Here is a 21,184-nt window from a genome sequence, read left to right on the forward strand (position 1 = left end):
TGAAACCTAGAGGTAATCATGTTTACACAATTTAGAAACCTTAGATATCAAAATGTCAAGCTTTGGCCTTTTGAATTCATGAAAATCGTGGAGTAATAAGAGAATCAAAAAAACCCTACTTTTGTAGAAATCCTTACCCTGAGGAACAATCCTCCAATGACTCAAAACCCGACCTAATTTGGACCCATTGAAAAATTTTAAGATGTAGCAAAATTTCTTGACAACAAGAAGTTTAAGAAATCCTCTACTTTATGGAATCCTCGATTGACCTTGAATTCTAAAGATATATCAAGATATATTTTGATAAAACTATGAAAAACACTTGTTAGATAAAGTTTTGGGGAATCCTTTAACTCATGGAGTTATCAATTAGGGAGAAGAATTATTATGCAAAATGATATGATGATGGGTCCCGACAACTAGGCTATGTTAGGTAAAAATGTACAACTAATTATGCAACTAATCTCTTGCAAATGGAGAAAATGAGAAAACCTCATGGGACAAAAATCCTTTCCAAAAAAGAGATATGAAAATCAAGATGAGTGATAGGATGAATGATGTATGGAAGTCTCAACGCCAATGCCCCCCAAAAGCTACATTCATCACAAAGATACAATGAAGATACAAAAAATAAAGATTGTTTCTTTGAAATATTTTATTTTCATCAAGGTAATGTATTAGCATTCAAAACAAATAAATATAGTTTAGATTACATTTTAAATGTTCAACTTTTATTAATATATTTTTTTGAGATTTTATGGATAAGTCGTTTCATACATTATATAAAATTGCATTATGTTTGTTTTTCAACATTTTCACTATCACTTAAAGGTGAGCATTATTACTATCACTTAAAGGTGAACATTATTATTAGCATTTAAAGGTGAACATCATGTGTCTCGTGATTGAATTTGTTTTTGATTAAAAAAGTAGTGTTAACTAGGGCGTCGACCCTTAACATAGTCAGAGACTATCAAGAAGATAAAACAAACCAAGGGAGCAAGCCCCTTTACAACAAAGATAGAACAAACAACAAACAAGACCCAACTCAAGGAGGGGAAGAGACACCCAAGCTTGAGAGGGAGAGGTTAGGGGGGACGGGGGGGGGACCTCTCCTTCCGCCTACGACGAACCACAGTTGAGGCGATACAATCATTAGGACCAAGAGATAGATCCAGTGGAAGTGATTCAGCGGAGTTTTGATCAGAAGTAGCTGCAAAGTGTTGTTGTAGAACTGCAACAGGAAGCTGAGAAACAAAAAGTCATTGAATTGGTCCGTATAGCAGTTTGATTGAGGAGATTGTGATCCTTGATTAGGACATTTCCAAATAAATTTTATAAACACCATCTTCCTATATTGAGGTATCAAATTTCAGCCAATTCATTTATGTCAATTTAGATTCAAATTGACATGTCAATCCATTTATGTAATCACAAAATTAAACAAAATACATCACAATTAATTTACAAATTTTAAAATGCTCATTTGAACAAATCAACAATTATCAACATATTAAAAAATCAATTTGTAGCCTTTATTACAGCACATTTCATTGTTGATTTGAACAAATCAACAATTATCAACATATTAAAAATCAATTTCCGGTTTGGGTCCGCCTCCGCAATCTCCCTCTCCATTTCAAGGAGCCTTCTTGTTTTGAGGCCATCGGTAATTCCATTGACAGCTTCTTGAAGGTTGATGATGCCACGTTCTCCATGGGTCATTCTACCTTTGCTCGTCTATTAATTGATGTCGACACATCTCTGGCCCTCCCTAGGGATGTGGTTCTTACGGTTGGGGAGAGGCCTTGGACTCAGCCGCTAGATTATGAGGGCCTACCCTTTCGCTGTCGAAGGTGCTTCTCAATGGGTCACTTAGCTCAGACTGTTCTCTCTCTTGTCGCAGAGGTCATGCTTCTTGGTGGAAGGGTGCTACTAAAGATCACTTGACTATTAATGCTTCAAACTCTTAGGTTGAATCCTCTCGTGATGAGGTGCCCCTTACTGTTGATAAAGCCTTTGTTGATATTATCGCTACCGTGGACTCTCCTGCCCCCTTGGCTCCTACATTTGTTGCTCCTGCACCTCTACTTCGCTCTTCTCCTGGCGATTTTGCTCTTGATGTTGTTCTACATCATTTTGTTGTTGTTCTACAGCAGTCTAACAGTGTCTCTGTGAGGTCTTCCCCTCCTGATTGTTCTTTGATTCCTAATGACAGTGGCTTTCCTGATGGTTTACAAGCGGGATCCTTTCCGCTTGGTCATTCCCTTGATGGCCCCAAGAGTAGTATCGCCTGGACTGTTGTTTGTCACAAGCGGAAGGGGAAGTCCTCCCCGACCCCCCTTGGATTGGGTGTCTACTCCCCTCTCTGAGTCGGGTTTGAGTTGTTGAAGGTTGGACAAGTTCCCTTTGTCCGACCTTGTTGGTCCCAGGCTTGCTCCGATGTGTTGTTTTTCCTGCCAACGGGCTTTTCTTTTTTCGATAGTCTCTTTCTTTGTTAAGGGTCAGCACCCTAGTTAACGTTGCTTTTTTAATCAAAAACACATTTCATTGAAGTCATTAGTACTAAATCAAGACCCTCGTTTCCTATTAGATCATTGCTCCAATCAAAAGCATTGGTTGCCCTTGTTTATTTTTCCCAATCTCAATACTTGTGAGACTCGTCTTTTTTGCCTCAATGACTATGTGTGTTATAGGTTTGAACTCTTCCGACTTCATCTAATCAAAACATAATCCATTAAAACTCAAACAAACTAAAAATCAAATTGAATTTGTACTCTACATTTAAGTATTCCTTCCCTAATTTTAAATTTCTAAACCATTTTTTTTTAATTTTAAATTTACCGATCTTCTATAACTTCATCTCCAATGTCTAAAATGTACCAAAATCAATGTCTTTACTATGGATGCTGATACATTCTAGAAACTGTACAACCATTTCCACCCAATACATGGCAAGATTTGCGCGAATCTCTCAGTGATTGAATTGGGTCAAGCCATTTTGCTCTGTCGTAGTCTTGTTGACATCTGCCGTCTCGTTTTGTTAATATTTGAGGAGTGAAGGGAAAACAAAAAATTTCTTGGTGCTGGTTTCGATGCTGAACGATGACATTGATACTAGGAATTCACGAAATCGATATGCTAACGACAAGATCAGGACGGCTGGAGGGAGAGAATGCTCACAACTCTAAGGTTAAAAATGGCCGGCCTCTGATACAGACAAACGAGATGTCACAAAACAATACATGCCTATACTAAAATATAAATTCACACAAGAATTGATTTTGATTTTCAATTCAATCTCTACCCAAATTTGTTCAACATAAATTCACACATGAATTGATTTTGATTTTGAATTCGACTCAAATTTGGTTGATATAAATTCAAGCAAGAATTGATTTTGATTTTGAACTTGAGCTCTGCCCAAATTTGATTAACATAAACACACGCAAGAATTGATTTTGATTCTGAATTCGAGCTCTGCCCAAGACTGTTAATCTGAAACAGGAAATTTTAGATTTCAGAGAGATTACCAGCAAAGTAGAGAAGAGAAGACATGGAGGATGATTACAGCAGAGCATCAAGAAGAAGAAGTAATCCCAATTCACACTACACATCAAGAGACCATTCAAGAGCTGGGAGCAGGACTCGAACTCCAGCGAGGTCACCGGTTCGACGCCCAGCATCGGCCCTGCGATATCTGGCATGGGAGGGAGGTGGGTCCTCTGTATATGATCCGCCCAGCCTTGGATTTGCTCTGAGCCCCTGGGCAGGCGGATCAAGTTGGCAGGCTCCACCAAGGCCAACGGCATATGACTTCTACATAGGGGGCTTCCAGGACATCAGAACAGGGCATGATTTCAGTCACAGATTGGGGCCTAACAGCAGAACACCTGGAACATCTATTCAAGGCAGCCCTTTCAGATCTCGACCTCAAACGCCCAATTCTCATCGTTCTGGAACATCTTTTCAATCGAGTCCGAGGAAAGTGAAGAAAGATTTGGAGCTGCAGAGCCTCGTTTCAGAGGATCAATTGAGCATGACCAATGAATTTTCTTTCATGCCCACAATTGAAGAAATTAGTGGCTCGGTGAGTGGTAATAAATCGGGATTTGAGGGAAGAGATTCGTCTTTCTATGACGTCCAATCCTCTTCGGGTTCATCTGAGTTTTTGGATGAAGAACACTATGCTGAGAAGCCCAAAACAGTTGGGATGTTGGGAATGTTTGTTCATGCGAGTGGTTGGGAGAAGATTTTGATGGTTTTGGGCTCGCTTGGAGCTTTTGTCAATGGCGGCGCGCTTCCTTGGTATTCGCTTCTTTTTGGTAGAATTGTCAACACCATTGGCCACCGTGATACTTCTGGCCTGCTTGATGAAGTTCGAAAGGTTGGTCCACATTCTAGTGATCTTTCTTTTTGGTTTTCCATGGCTTCTTTTCATTCTTTGTTGAACTTATTTTTATTATGGTCAGAGGTATTTTAGAATGGAATGATGTGACTATGTTAACCCAAAAAGAAATCTTTGGTGTTGGGTAAGTTGTGGGTTTATGGGGAGAGCTCTCTTTATTAAGCCTTGGTCAATCTCATTCAATCTTCTTATTAAGTCACTAAAAGTGCACTTAATGTGGGTTAGACTTCCAAGCCTATCTCTATAATTTTGGGAGCCTTCTTACCCTAAGGTCATTGGTAACTCTATTGGTCTCTTTGAAAGCTGGTGATTCTACTTCTTTCATGGGGCACTCCACATTTGCATGCATTCTGGTGGATGTTGACATCTCCAAGCCCTCCGTGGAGATGTGGTTTTAATGGTCGGGGATAGGCCTTGGACTCAACCTCTTTATTATGAGGACCTTCCCTTCCAATGTCGATGGTGCTTCTCCATTGATCCCCTAGCTACAGATTGTCCTCTCTCGCATCTCAAGGGCTCTGCTATGTGGTGGAAGGACGCTAGTGATGACCATTTAACTATCAATATTTTTGATTTGTCATGTGTCTCCTCTAAGGATGATGATGTGCTTCTTGCTTCTATTAAGGGTTCTACAATACCTCATGTCCCTCCTATGCAAACTAAGTTGCCTTCGGAACCTCCCCATTTTTCCTCTCATGTTATGCTTCCTACTCTATCTTATGTCGTTTGTGAGTCATCTATTGCAGGTGTGCTTCCAATCTTTGGTGCAAGCATGGATTCTTTTGTTTGTGTTGCAGTCTTTGTTTTGCCGACTACTTTCATTCTGACTACTACTTTTGTTTTGCACTTTTTGTCTAATTGTCATGCTACCCCCTCTCCATGTACTAATAGACTTTCCATGGAGGTTTCCCCTCGTGCTTTCCTCTATATTGGGTTGTTGGATGACAATATTACTTGGATTGTTGTTAGTCGACGGAGGAAATGATGCAGTGGGAAACAAACCCACTTCAACAACCACCTGAAACACACTTCTAGAACTATGCAAATCTGATTTGAAACAACAAATATTAAGAAACGAACACCAAATTTGAGCAGACAAAGACTTGAGATTTTATATTAAAATTTTAATCAACTTTTCATAACATAAACTTGAGCCTGTTGGCTTCACATTTCATTATCCCAATCTGATATGAGTCTACACATAGACCTGCAACAAAACATATTAACAGCAACAAATGACTTCTCCTAAAGCCTTTTTCAAACTCTCGACCTAAAGCTCCACCCGCAGCCAATAAATTAAACTTTTCACCCAAAAACAATCCTCAACACTCTATCTCTCCCTAGAATCTCACCTCCCCAAACAAAACAACCCCTTCACTCTAACGCAACCCCTTCACTCTCTGCACAACTCCTACACAAAGCCCCTTGGGTTACCATTCTCCCCACGACTCCCCGCACTCTCCAAATGAAGCCTCTGCATTTTATAAACTGCCTTCATCTTCATCACTTGTCATAGAAAACCTCCTCCAAATTTCAATTTCAAAAGCAATTCAAGACTGTCTTTATGAGGCATTGCTTCTTTCCTAAATTAGCTGCCATCCACACTTCCACGTAGGCTCCCACTCTCTCCTTTTGTTACTTCATTTCCCTCCATATATTAATGGAATACCAATTATCATCTGCAATCAATCCAAAAAGATAACCGATGTTGTCTTCTCTTTAGTTTCTAACTACTACCCCCACGTGCACCAAGTCTATATTTGTTGAAATTGTCTCTCATTAATTCCACCTTCAGTTATACACTTCTTGTTCAACGCACCTCTGTATTTGTTCATTAATCTGAAATATCTCTTTATTTTCCATACCTTGTTTTGATGCTCCCATTCTCTCATGGTAAGCAGGATGCTCCCGCATTAGGAAAAAAGGTCTTCCTCCAATTCCCAAACTCCTACTTAAATTGTGGGTGTAAATTTATCCCCCTTTTGATGTGAATTATTTGAAGTTCTACCTGTATATTATAAGTGGTCTATTATAGCTTATGTGTTGTAAGTAGTTCATTATGGCTTACTTGTTGTATATGGTCTATTATGATTCTTTGTTGTAAAGGGTTAGCACTTTAGTTTGTTGTTTATTTAATCAAAAACAAACTCTAACTTTTATCTTAATTTAACAATTATTTACACATCAAAGCATCTAATATAATATTAGACATAAGAACAAAAATATTTTTTTTATAATGCATTTAGCCATCATATTAAGAAAGAAGAAAAATGAAAAGAATATAGACTAAGTTGAAAAAGAAGGGGAAAAAAATACAATTATATGAGTAAAATATTAGTATAATGTCAAAAAAATAGTTGTTTTCATTTAATTTTTTATATAGGAAAAATAAGTTTATAAAGAAATTGGAAAAAGAAATAAAATAAATATTAAATTATTAAAATAATATATTTTTATAAATTTGTAGCATAAAGATATTTAAAATACATTTTAAAAACACCAATACTAATACTAAGAGATATCCCTTTTTTAGATGGATATATTTAAGATATATATGAAATGATATTTTATTTTATTTAATAGCAATTTTATAATTAAAATAAAGTTAAAACTATTTATTTGAAAAGATATTTTTATTTATTTAGAAATTATTTTATTTTATTTATTTAGTGAAGAGTTTTAATTTTTATTTTATTTCTATTTACTTCAGAGTTAACTTTATAATTATTTTATCATTATTATTTAATTGTATATCGAATACAAATAACTTGCTCATTTTGATCTCAATAAAAGCTCCTTTCAAGCAAACATGTTAGAAATCACTTATGCAAGACTAAGAGTCGCAACTTAGAATTCTACTTTAGATGTCCCTATAGAAAATTGAATTTGGATCTCCACAATGAAAAATCATTGTTTTGATATATATGAATTGTAATTTTTTATATTTTTTTATGTAAAATGAGACTCCTTGATATCATTATGGAATGCTTAAAAGAATGAGAGTATGTATATTTATTTGATTATATTTATTAATTTTTATTTCTATAAATTTATTTAATAAAAAATATATTAATATAAATTTTGATTTTGATTTTTTTAGTAAAAATGAAATTTTTTTTTTATTAACTAAAATCAATTGAATATTTTACAAGAAGTTAAGAATTAATAAAAATAATTAATTTTGATATTTTAAATATATTTATCTAAGAATTTTACTCAATAGTATAATACTATGAATTCATTCTTAAAATATATTTAACAATTTACTAAAACTAATTTGAAGACAAATTGAATTATATAAATTGTCTATTTATTTACTTTAAATTTTTCAAAATTAATAATAATCATTTTTCTAATTTTAAAAATTTTAATAAATAAATTGATGAGAATTATACCAACTCTATTCATATATGCTCCAACATTTTGAAATGACTATTTAATTATACTATATTAATACTTTATCGTCACTAGAATTAAGCTCACAATATATAAACCATTTACACCATTTTCTATGTTTATTGTATTTAAACCTAGTAAATATCAATCTTGGTGTCAATCTCATATGTTTCCTTGAGTTACCGAAATTCCCCAAAAAAAATATTACTTATATTAAGATGAATCTTTCCAAGTTAGAAATTTGCTTGCTTCCTTCATTTTCATGATTCTTAAAGAGAATTCACTCATTTTCATGATTCTTAAAGAGAATTCATACACATCCATATTGATTTTTGGAATCTATAATATATTAATTTTTTATAATGGTTGATGTCAAAACCAGAAAAACTCTCTCAAAGTATTAACCTTGTTCAATAAATTTTTGTACTAACATCTATTTTATTAAGATTAAGAGTTATGTATCTATATAAACAATCGCTCACTTCATCGCATGAACTCACCTTTTGAGATCCTATAATGGGCATTTCCTCATGTTATTGCTTGTTTTTGGATCTCATCCTCTAAAAGAGAACTATAGATGGATCTCATCCTCTAAAAGAGAACTATAGATGGATCTCATCCTCTAAAAGAGAACTATAGATTAAGTAGCATCAATGAATTCGAAATTGTGCCATGCCTTGTGTGTGATTTGCTCAAGTCCAAGGTTATATAGCTAGTGTCATATAAACATTATAGATACATGTGGTTTTATGTTTAAAGTGTGTTCAAAGGCAGTCATTTTCCATTCAAGAAGTTTTTATATTGATTTTTGTTTTTCTTCATTTCAATCATTTTTTATTTTTTTGGCTCTCAATGGTGAGTCATACCTTGATATCTGCCCAAAGATCTTAGTACTCTTTTTTTTTTTCGGTTAGCAATACCAATCTTCTAGGGGAATTCCTTGGAAATACCTTGATATCTACCCAAAGATCTTAGTACTCTTTTTTTTTTTTTTTCTGTTAGCAATACCAATCTTCTAGGGGAATTCCTTGGAAATGCTTAAATCATTGGCATACTATAGTCAATGTGCCAAATCTTTATGTTGAAGTTGGGCATCCATTTAAATAGTTGATATATTAACTACATGTTAGTGATTTACATCAAGTGAACTTCAATGATGTACTAAGACTCGTTACAGACATGCACATGATGTTATTAAAGATGAGCTTTACCTTCAATAGTTGGATTTTCAAATGAGTTTTAGTGGTCATGAATGGGGATAATCTAAAACCTTGACCTACCATCATCACCTTGGTAATCCACTCAACTTTCATATTATTAATTTAGATTGTATTGCTTTCATGATTCCAATAGATTTACTCAAACTAGAGAAGCAAGTGTGGTCAATTATGTACTTGCTAGAAAATAAATCAAATGCATATCCTAGGGAGGTATCTTGATTCATTTTCCCACACAAGCCATCAACCCGGAATTGTCTTTCCCTCATAGTTCTTATCTCTTGAACTAGGAGTATGATGACAAGTGTACATCTTCACATCCAAGACTCAACTTTGTCTTTATTCTTTTCTTTTGATCATGGTACCCCTCTATTCTAGACACATCAAAAGGGGATTGATCTACCCCTCGTAAAGAAAATGACTTCCTCGTATAAGTGCAACATGAGCTCTTCAATCCCCTCTAACATTCCCCTAAAATATTTGGTGCATTGCTTCTTCCAAAGTGATCCAAGTATTTTTAAACATCAATCCTTGTACGTGGGTAAGTAAACAAAGTGGTCAAATATGTGTTTTAAGTTTTAATTGTTTGGCACTTCAAAAAGTGCATTCATGTTATCTCTTAAAATGATAGTATAATGATGAACTTGTAGATTTTTACATCCAATACTCAAATTTTATCTTTATTATTCTCTTGATCTGACACCTCATCAATTCTTGTTGCATCGAAACAAAATTTGGTCTACCCCTCATCAAAGAATGTGAGTTCCTCATATATAAGCAACATAAGCTCTTCAATACCCTTCAGTCCCCTAATATATTTTAGTACACACTTCTTACATGGATTTTCAATCTCTTTTAAAGTAGTTTTTGTTCATGGGTAAGTGCATAAAGAAAGCAAGACCACTTTTGAATGCATTTAATGTTTGCCCCTCTTAATCTTGATTTTTTGAAAGTTTTAGTATTTTAAAAACTAGACTTGGAGTACTATTCTTATTGTATCTTCAAATTTTAAATGTTCATTTTAAATTACTCATCAAAGTTCAAGTTTCATTGCTTTTAGTAAAAAAGTGGCAACTTTGATAATCTTTTGACCCCCCATTTCCAATGTACATATTACCAATTGACATCCATTAGCAACTTGTGTACTCTCTTATTTTTGTGTCCATTGCGATATTTTTGGAGAAATTTCAACATCAAATTCAAGCAAGACCACTAATTTGGGACTCTAAGTAGAGGCTCTCAAAATATGGCTTGTATTCCCTATTGTTTTAGTATGCAATAATATAGTTTGCTCTTGATTACATACTTTATTTTCAAACCACATTATACATGATATTCATAAAAATGGGTCACTGTGAATCTAAGCAACTGGACCATTGTGATTGGGTATATCTCCCCAAACTCTAGGCCCTGATATTGGCATGAATATCTATGAACACTTGGAGTGTGATAATCTCAATTCTCGAGTACATACTAGTTTTGTAATAGACTTCAAAATCCTTGACAATTATATTTTTACCATCCACACTGTGCAATTATTGAAGATGCTCACCAACTACATTCTAAAGTGTTGTCTTTTTACAAGACTTTGTTAAATGTTTTTGTTCATTGCAAACAACCATTGACATCTTAGATTACTTCATCATTCCTATCTTGAGACTCTATGAGACAATTCTTGGCCATTTTTATACTCCTTTTGATCTCTCTAACTTTTGTCAAGAGTGTGATTGGAGTTGAGCAAGGACGTCCTCTTTCTCCAACTTGTATGCTTTTATGTCTATGCTAATGAACTAGAGGATTTATTTGGCAACATACTCATGAAGATTATTGGCAAACTTATTTTTGTGAATGATATTCTCCTCTATCACAACTATTGGTGGCCTATAAAGATAACTTGATGCGAATGATTTAGTTTTATAATAAAAGCAACTTTTGATTAATATTTTTAAGTTTAAGGCAATAGCCTTAAATTCCTCTAGAGATGTTCTTTCTAAATTCATATTTTCTCGTAGAGACAACCCTATAGAAAGCATTGCCATTTATATCCATTTGGGAATCCATTTCATTGACCCATCATTCAATAAGAAGCAAGTTTCCCAATTACATCTTTGCAAGGGGGTATGCCTTGCTATCTAAACTTAAATAACAAAGTTTCAAACACATTTTCAAGATATCCTTCTAAAGTTGTCTCATTAATGTGATCAAGAAGCTCGTTGTTCTATACGGCTTAGAGTCTTGGGTCCTAGTTTAGTATCGACAAACAAGGCTTGTCTTGAGAAGGTCTAAAACCACATACTTCAAGGTATGATCCATTGTAAATAAATGATTCATCAAAGTATTACTCAACTCCTTTGGCTTGAGACTATCCTCAGGGTCACTTTTGACATTCTGAACTTTATCTCAAGGGTGACTAAGCTTTTGATTGTACAAGATATTCATTTTTTACACTTTCCTCTTCAAAGACAATGGTTTCTTTAAGCCTCACTAGATAATAATGTTTTTTATATTTGGAGACTAGTTTTCTCATCTAGTCTCTCCAATCAACTTGTTCATTTTGTTTAATCTTCAAGTATCCATACTCAACTTTGTTCCTCAAAAGAAGTGGTTAGAGAAGACATTTATTAATAGCATTGGGAGCTCCCTTTTGCAAGCACTAGCCTTCCAATGGATTTCTATGTTTCAACATATCCTACAAACAATGGCTAGTAGTATTGAACAATTAGGTTATTTCCAATATCAGTAATCACATAGATTGAGGACGACTCCTGGCCAACTAAGATTGTGTTGTTTTCAACTCTGCATGGAAATTGACCGTCATATCTCTTTCTACACATCAATTTTGGCACTTATAATTTAGGTCTACTCTATATATGTAACGAAGAATAAGGATTATTTATTTTTAGGTGCTCAATCTAATATAAGATCCAAGTCAGATATCATTGTCTTTACAATGACACTAAGGATCACTTTCTAGCTTCTTCCATTGCACCAACTAGATACGCTCGACACTTCTACGAGAAATTGTCACTTTTAAGATGTAAGATATTAATGAGAATTTCTAAGCCTACATATTAGGCTTTTGTATTACACATGCCATCACATTAAAAAAAAAAATTGTGTACTTTAGACACAAATATTACAAGCACTAATGGGCACATACAATTAGATGGCACTACTCTTTTATCGATTGCTACCAAGGTGACCCAAACCTATGGGGCACCACTCTTTTTCTCTCCAACATCAAGGATCTTCTAGAGCCTCTACCAAATAGCATCAAGGTAAGGGACTCGTGGCATTTCTATTATATTTAATTGTTGTAAAGCTTCTACTTTCTTGAAACCCGTTTTTCTACACCTGCTATATCTTCCTGCTTCCTGCTTTTAAAATAGATCTAGTTTTAAGTGATTCAGTTTCTAAACAATCCCCAAGACAATCACTTCTTAAGATTCTACAATTTATCTTCGTAGTTAATATCTCTAGACAATGGTTCTATCTTTCTCTTAACTTCTTTCTATTATTGGATTCTCTGCTATCTTTTTGTTTTGGCTCCTTAGTTTTTTTGGGTAAATTTTAAGTAACAAATAAATTTTGCAATTAATAAGTTTCTTCAATTCCCTTGTCTCGATGCACTTCAACACATCTTGACATCATCCCTTGGTAATAGCTCTTTTAAGTGATTATCCTTAAGTGAAGACCTGACCTTGGTCTAAATACATCTTTAACTGAAGAAACTAGTTGGCTTACTTATGGACTTCCCTACTTACTCTTCTATAGAATTTATGTACATATGTTCATTCTTACGTTTCTACAGAATTTATGTACATTTGTTCATGTTATGTAATCGTGGTTATTGGTGGTATGTTGCAGGTATCGCTGTATATGACTGGACTCTCAATTATGGTAGTAATCGGCGCATATTTACGTAAGGCCTGGGAAAAGAGTGGTTTTGAGTTAGTGAAGTTCTAAAAGAATGTGAAGATTGTATTTGATTATTACTTGATTGAATGTGTATGAGTGCAGAAATAGCATGCTGGACTATAGCAGGAGAAAAAATGGCTCACAGAATTAGAACAAAATATTTGAGGGCTGTGCTCAGACAAGATATAGAATTTTTTGACACTGGTATTGAGACTGGAGATATCATGCATGGCCTCTCCACTGACGTTACTCAAATACAGGAAGCAACCGGTGTAAAGGTTAGCCCTCTGATATGAACATTACATAATATTTACTTTATGTGTTTCTAGATATTTTAAACATTCAGAATACCAAGTGAACTTATTCGAAAAGTTTAGACAAAAATATAATTTACAGGAAAAAATTGTTACGTATACATTGTTTATATCATTGTTATAAGCAGCTAAGTGATATATGTAAGCGTATTGCTTATTAATACACTAAAAGGTCTGTCATAAATGTATGTGCAGATGGGGCATTTTATCTATCATTGTTGCACCTTCATTTCTGGCTACACTGTTGGCCTTCTCAAGTCATGGCAGATAGGCTTAGTGGTTTTGGCAATGACACCCCTTATGATGATTTCAGGAATTGCCTTCAAAGCAGTGCACATTGGTCTGGCCACAAAAGAAGAAGTACAAATTTTAATCTATTGACCGTGTTTCCTTTTCTCATAATAGCTATGGTAAAATCTTTCAGTGTTGTATTGAATTGATTTTGAATTGTGCAGGCATCATATAGGGGAGCAGGAAATATTGCTGAGCAGGCTATTAGCTCCATAAGAACAGTGTTCTCATTTGTTGCAGAAGATCGTCTTGTTGCACAATACTCAGAGTTACTCGCAAAATCAATTCCCTTCGGTTTAAAACTAGGCTTTGCTAAAGGCTTTGGTCTTGGGATAATCTATTTGATTTCATACTCCACATGGGCAGTGGCGTTTTTCTACGGTTCCATTCTCGTTTCTAACAAAAAAATCACCCCTGGTGATGCCATTGCCTGTTTCTTTGGAGTAAATGTAGGCAGCAGGTACCAAAATTTCTGAACAACCTCACACTTGGAATGTTATTGCACGGCTGGTTGAAAAAGAGTATGTTTAATCTGCATTTGTTTAATCTGCCACAGGGGTCTAGCAATGGCTTTAGCATACTTTGCTCAATTTGCCCAGGGATCGATAGCTGCCAGCAGAGTCTTCCATGTTATAGAACAAGTTCCTTATATTGACATTGATGATAGAGAAGGCACCGTCCTAACTAAAGTGCAAGGAAGGATCGAGTTCAAGAAAGTTTATTTTGCTTATCCTGCAAGACCTGACGCTACAATTCTTAGATCATTTAACCTTGATGTTCCACGCGGTAAAACACTTGCACTTGTAGGTCCAAGTGGTTCTGGAAAATCCACAGTCTTCTCTTTGATTGAGAGATTTTATGATCCTCAGGCAGGTAAGCAATTCTATCTCAGCTATAGAGAGTTTCTATAACTTTCTTAATAAGGTAAGGAAAAGATTCTAGAATTGCAATTTCAGTATTTTTTTATGTTGCTAGGGACTCAGCATCAGAATGGTAGCAGAGTATAACCTCCCTGAATGATGCAGAGCATCCACACCAAAACCATAATAGGGAGATTTCTTTCTCCCAACTTACCTATTCAATAGGTCTAACCCTTCCATAACTTCACAAATTCCTCACTAGGCTCCTAATCCACTCACAAGGCTACAATAGTCCAAACACATCCAAACCTCTTCAAATCCTTATCCAACCACTCACACACATTCCTCCATGCATATTCAACCTTCTTGAACCCAAACCATGTCCCATTGCATTCTAACAACATTAACCTCCTTTGTACCCACACAACCAAGACTGCCCCAATTAGGACTCCCATTCTTTCACTAGTACCCAACACACATTTTGCAATGGTTCCTCACGAACACACAATCCCTTGTCACTCCTACAAGGCTTCCAAACATTTCACTTCGGACTCTCTCTACCCACCCAACCTCCCAAAGAACCACAACAACTCTCAACACTGTTTCACTGTTATTAGGACAGTCAAAGCAATTGAGGGACGGTCCATCTCAAAGGTTTTCTTCCCACTGTTCATTGCCTTAAAAGGTTACTAGGTACTCGATAGGGTCTTCCTACACCCCTCCAAACCCTGACCACAAAACCCAACCAATATTCATCCATACAAACACAAGTTCTTTGTTACACTGTCAAACTAATGGCATTCACTGTTATTCTGGGACAGTCAATAAGTTTGTACATTTGGATTGTTTCCTTAGCTTGCCAACACTTGGCACACTTCAATGACCTCTCTCCACACTCCTTACTTCCTTCCCTCACTCACCCAATGACCCCTTTGCATGTGGTTCACCATTTACACCCTTCTCTTGCTGTTATAGCCTGACTGAGACACAATTTTAGTCACTTTACAACTTGTTTGCACGTGCCAAATCATGCATGAGATCCTGCAACAAAAGACAAGATAAAATACACAACATTGCCCTCCATTCCACCAGGTTTTGGCCCTTGGTCAACGTGGAATGGAGACTATTTACATTTTGTTTTCAAAACACTGTTTACCCTACCTAGGGTTTCACAGTTTTTACAAAAATTAGAAGATCTCTCTCAAAACTTCAATGAAAAGAAATGAAACAAAGATCAAACTTCTGAGAATTCACCCTTCTATCATTACCAAATGTTTTTGAATGCAAACGAATGAGTTTCCAATAAGAAAACAAGAGAAATCAGACTGTCACGTCTGAAACACACAGCAAAAATGCAGGAAATCACAATTTTTATTGATATTTTGCTTATTACATTGAACAACCACCTTCAAACATTTACAAGGCTTTTATAATGCCTTCCACGCCTTCATACAGTTACAACCACCTTCATATCTTGTCCTTAACAAACTCACTCCTAATTACCCTTACAAACTCAACTTTACAACTTTTTGTCAGCTTTGACAATTTTGCTCCAAATTGAATCTAGACTTAATCTATAACTTCCATGACCCAATAATGATTCAAATAGGTCCAAATAGACCACAAAGACCCCTATATATCATAAAATACCTTACATGACCCATTGACACACATTTGTAATATCTTGACAATTATTGACAATTTTGACTATATGACTCAAAACTCCGCCTAATGACTTCAAAGACATTTATTACATCAAGAATGGTCATTATTGACCTTATTACATAAAATGAACTCAAAACCCTTAGAACATTGCATCATTTCTTCATTAAGGCATGAAGGCCTATTAGGTGCTCCTGCACCAATTCCCATTGTATTTTTCTCTTTACATTTTGGTTAGCCTTACTGTCATTCATAGGACTATTTGTCACATTTGATCTTTAGTTTAAAAAATTGCATTCATTCAATGGGCTAAAACGAATAAGGTGGAGTAGGATCTATGAGACTAAGTTACAACAATTTATTGCAGAGCTTTCATGTCTTTCTGATCATTTTTGTAAACAATTTAGTAGCCATTTACTTGACATATGCACACTACCAATTCTGATTTTTTTGGCCCTATGAAACACGTGACAATCTACAGCTCGCTTGTGCAATTGACAAATTCCCGAGGCAATGTAAACTATTTGCATTCTTATTTATTGCGTCTCTTTATGTCAGGACAATGCAAAATCACGTGTATCATCCTTAACATCACTTTTCTTGCATAGCAAGAATACAGAACTCCTCTCTTTTACATGTTTCCTCTCTGTTTCAAGTGAAGTTGACAAGAGCTTAACCTTAACTGAATAAATAAGGATTTTCTTTTGTGGAGGTATTGCTACTTCATGTTAGTGGTCATTGGACTCATTTTATATATGTTGTTTTCTTAGTAGGATCCTGCTACAATTTCTCTATTACCTCCTTTTGTTCCATGTCCAAAATATTTTGGGATTGTCAAAGACATTTCTCTCTCCAATTCTTAAGTTATAATCTGATTTATCCGAGCAAAATACCATCCTGTCTTGGTATATTAGTGACTTATTTCGAAAGATGCCACAAATTAGGAGAGTGCTTCCCAAATGAATAAAGTCTTACTAATATATACTTCTTCAGGTTATGTTCTGTTTGATGGGGTGGATATCAAAGAACTTCAATTGAGGTGGCTAAGGAAGCAGATAGGAATGGTTGGGCAGGAGCCTGTCCTGTTTGCAACAACAATTCTCGAAAATATTTTATACGGGAGAGAAGATGCCACTTTGAATGATGTGACTGATGCAACCATTGCTGCTAATGTTCACAGTTTTATTTCAAGCCTCCCTGAAGGATACAGCACTCAGGTAGATTTATCCTTTCTTAGTCCTTAATTCAAAATAGCAAGTTCATTCAATTTTCTGAGACATGAACACCAATCATAAAATACAACAATGCTACAATTCATAATAAAACTTAGCAATAACCTGAACTGGAAGAACGTATTTCTAATATTTTACATTTTACATTTCTTTATAGTTTATCGGTGTGCTCATCGTCTTTCCTAAGTTAATTGTATTTTTTCAATTCCATTCACCTATGTTGTTCGTTCATGAAGATTAATCTAATTTCTCCAATTTCTTTTACTTTTTCTTTTTCTAATGTCCTGATTTTATATGAATAGGTTGGGGACCAAGCGCAGCTGTCCGGTGGCCAAAAGCAGAGAATCGCCATTGCCCGTGCTATTCTGAAAAACCCAAATATTCTCCTGCTTGATGAGGCTACAAGTGCTTTGGATTCAGAGTCCGAAACAATTGTCCAAGAAGCACTGGATCGCCTTTCTGTTGGCCGAACTACTCTTGTAATTGCTCATCGCTTATCTACAGTCAGGAATGCCAATACAATTGCTGTGATGGAGCAGGGGGTAGTAACAGAAAAAGGGACTCACAATGAGCTTATGAAAAAACAAGGATCTTACTTCTCTCTGGTAACCATGGCTGCATCCCAGAAACCCCAGCAAGATCCAAGCAAGTCTCCCAACTCTGCAATGTCTCCTTATAATAATTTTGAACCATCCTTAAATAGCTATTCTTCACCCAATCCATTCTCCAAGCCATTCCAGAAAGAATTTGGACAGCAGGAAGAATTGAAGCCTAAACCTGTTCCACTGTCACGGATCAAGAACATGCAGAAACCTGAATTCGCTGTGTTGTTCATTGGATTGTTCCATGCATTGCACGCTGGAGCAATCATATCTATTTTCCCATTAATTTTGGGGCAGGCATTACAAGTTTATTTTGATAATGATCCAAAAAAGATGAGGACTAAGGTAAGCTATCTATGCTTAGCTTTGGTGGGCCTCGGAATAGGCTGCATTATCTCTATGACAGGACAGCATGGATTCTGCAACTGGGCAGGGACCAAATTGACAGCAAGGGTAAGAGAGAGGTTGTTCCAGTCCATACTGAAACAGGAGGTTGCATGGTTTGATCAAGAGGAGAATGGAAGAGGGGTCCTCATGAGCCGTCTATCTGCAGACTGCACTATTCTTAGAGCAGTGCTTGGGGACCGTTTTTCAGTTCTGCTGATGGGTGTAAGTTCCACTGCAACAGCTCTTATCATCTGCATGGCCTTGAACTGGAAGCTAACCCTGCTAGCCATAGCATTAACTCCATTTTTTCTAGGAGCAAGCTACTTCAGCCTAATGCTAACACTTGGGTCCAAAGATAAGACAGATGGGTATGCCAGAGCCAGCACTATTGCTGCAGGAGCTGTATCCAATGCCAGAACAGTTGCCACCTTCTCAGCTCAAGACAAGCTTGTCTCCACCTTCAATCAGGCACTCTCAGAGCCATGCGAACGGGCCATAAAAAACTCACAGATCATAGGAATAGCATTCGGCCTATCTAATGGAGCTATGTATTTGGCATACACATTAACCCTCTGGTTTGGATCTTACCTCGTTGAAAAACACCAGGCAAAATTTGGTGATGTATTCAAAATCTTCCTGATTGTGGTTCTTAGCTCCTTCTCGTTAGGTAAACATTTTCTTTCTAATTTTCTTACTTTTTCTTTTACAGATAACTGGACAGATATCAAGCCCTCCTGTCAATTCTAAGCTAGCTATCCATTCACCTGTTTTGGCCATATGTTCATTAATATCATTTTCTTTCTTTATTTATTTCTTTCTTAGGGCAACTGGCTGGCCTGGCTCCTGATACATCCAAGGCAGCTGTATCTATACCATCAGTATTCCATATTATTGACAGGAAGCCAACAATTGAAACAGACAGGCGTAAGGGAAGGAAGTTGCAGAAAATCAATGGAGAAATAGAAGTCAAGAATATTTCCTTCGCATATCCTTCTCGTCCTGATACAATAATACTCAGAAATTTTAACCTGAGAATGAAAGCAGGCGCCATGACAGCCATTGTAGGGGGCAGTGGAGGTGGAAAGTCCACTATCTTGTGGCTTATTCAAAGGTTTTATGATCCCAATCAGGGGAAGGTTTTACTGGATGGCACTGACATTAAGGATCTTGATCTCAAGTGGCTTCGAAAGCAAATGGCCTTGGTTAACCAAGAACCTGCACTCTTTGCAGGTTCTATCAGAGAAAACATAGCATTTGGGAGCCCCAGTGCTACAAGGGCTGAGATAGAAGAAGCTGCTGGTTCTGCATATATTCATAAGTTCATCAGCAGTCTACCTCAGGGCTACGACACACAGGTATCAAAACATACAAGACTTTTTCCTTCATATCACCTGATACATGCTTTCTAGCTAATTTATGGGCTATATATGAATCAGCTCACACCAAAGATTGAAATCAGTAGATCAATCTATGGAAAGTACCTCTGCCAAATAGATTTTGCGAAAGGTGCAGCTTAAATTAACCGAAGGATCAAACATACTATAGATATTTGTGTTAATAAACTAGTCATTAAATTGCACAGTGACACTATATTTAGCAGAACAAAATAGATTTTCAAGCTAGCCCCATTGATAGATTGTCCATTATCAACCCGAAAATAATCAACAAGGATGATTCATACACATCCACAAGAATTTTGAGTTATATAGGTATTAATTTATCTTTCACTAGAAGTAATGTAAACTTATATAGCTCTGTTTTCCTTCCAAATCTTGCTTTGTCCTCCCCGAGTCATTCAACCTTTGAATCAATCTCTCCATATTGACCAAAGAAACTTTATTTGTTTTGTCATGGACTATATGCAATAGTGTAGCTTTCCTCAATCATGTAACCATTTTAGTCACTCCTTATGACTACCTACGACTCAATGATCCACTCATTTTAAACTGTTCATAACTTCTCTAGCTCATGACACAGTAACTTCACTACTCAGAAACCACTTAATGTCAAAAAAAAATCGCTTACTTTTCTTAATACTTTCTACTCAGTGATGTTTGAACTTTAACGCGACAATCCAATATAAATGAAATTTTGAACTATCACCATAATCATCTAAACAAGAAGATGACATTTGATGGATTCTAGATATCAATTTGACCTAAACGTCCTTAAATATCATGTTGTCTCATCTGATCAATATTTTTGTGCTTTTTGTGCAGGTAGGGGAGAGTGGAGTGCAATTGTCGGGAGGCCAAAAGCAGAGAATTGCCATAGCAAGAGCAATTGTTAAGCGTTCCAAAATTCTATTGCTGGATGAAGCTAGCAGTGCACTGGATGCGGAGTCTGAGATGAATGTTCAAGAGGCTCTAAATAAGATTAGAAGTGGAAAGCAGATAACTGCCGTGATTGTAGCACATAGGCTCTCCACCATTAGAGAGGCTCAGCGAATAGCAGTTGTTGAGGGAGGGAGTGTTGTGGAATTGGGCAATCACACAAAGCTCTTAGCGACAAAGCCTGATGGGATTTATGCCAACATGGTTAAGACTGAGATGGAGGCACATGCACTTTCATAATGCTGAATTTGTGAATAAAATTTATTGTAGGAAAAAAACAAGGCATTCCTAAGCAAGTGTATTTTGTATAAAAATCCATATTGAATAATATGAAATTACCATTCTTTCTATTTCTTCAATGGTGATAACCTTAAAGCAGCAAGATAGTAAAGATTAACAGAATAATCTATGAATAAATTGAAAATCAAAAGCACCGTTAATGGACCATAATCATAAAAGGAATGTTCATGTAACTAGCAATCCAAAGAAAAACAGATAAAATAGCTAATCATGATCTCATATAGAGATTGGTTGCACAAAGATTACAGATGTGTCATGTTAAAA

General features: G+C 35.9%; 1 protein-coding gene across 1 annotated transcript; it reads left to right on the plus strand.

Moving 5' to 3' along the window:
* Positions 1–3,289: 3,289 nt before the first annotated feature.
* LOC131034539 (ABC transporter B family member 19) lies at positions 3,290–20,977 on the plus strand. Its single transcript, XM_057966042.2, has 10 exons — positions 3,290–4,387; positions 12,889–12,943; positions 13,042–13,217; positions 13,449–13,613; positions 13,709–14,004; positions 14,101–14,417; positions 17,060–17,283; positions 17,601–18,954; positions 19,110–19,642; positions 20,507–20,977. Exons 1-10 carry the CDS (start codon positions 3,557–3,559, stop codon positions 20,858–20,860), a joined length of 4,305 nt encoding a protein of 1,434 aa, XP_057822025.2. The 5' UTR covers positions 3,290–3,556; the 3' UTR covers positions 20,861–20,977.
* Positions 20,978–21,184: the final 207 nt, after the last annotated feature.

This window comes from Cryptomeria japonica, chromosome 2 (genome assembly GCF_030272615.1).
Source record: "Cryptomeria japonica chromosome 2, Sugi_1.0, whole genome shotgun sequence".
NCBI classification, from domain to species: domain Eukaryota; kingdom Viridiplantae; phylum Streptophyta; class Pinopsida; order Cupressales; family Cupressaceae; genus Cryptomeria; species Cryptomeria japonica.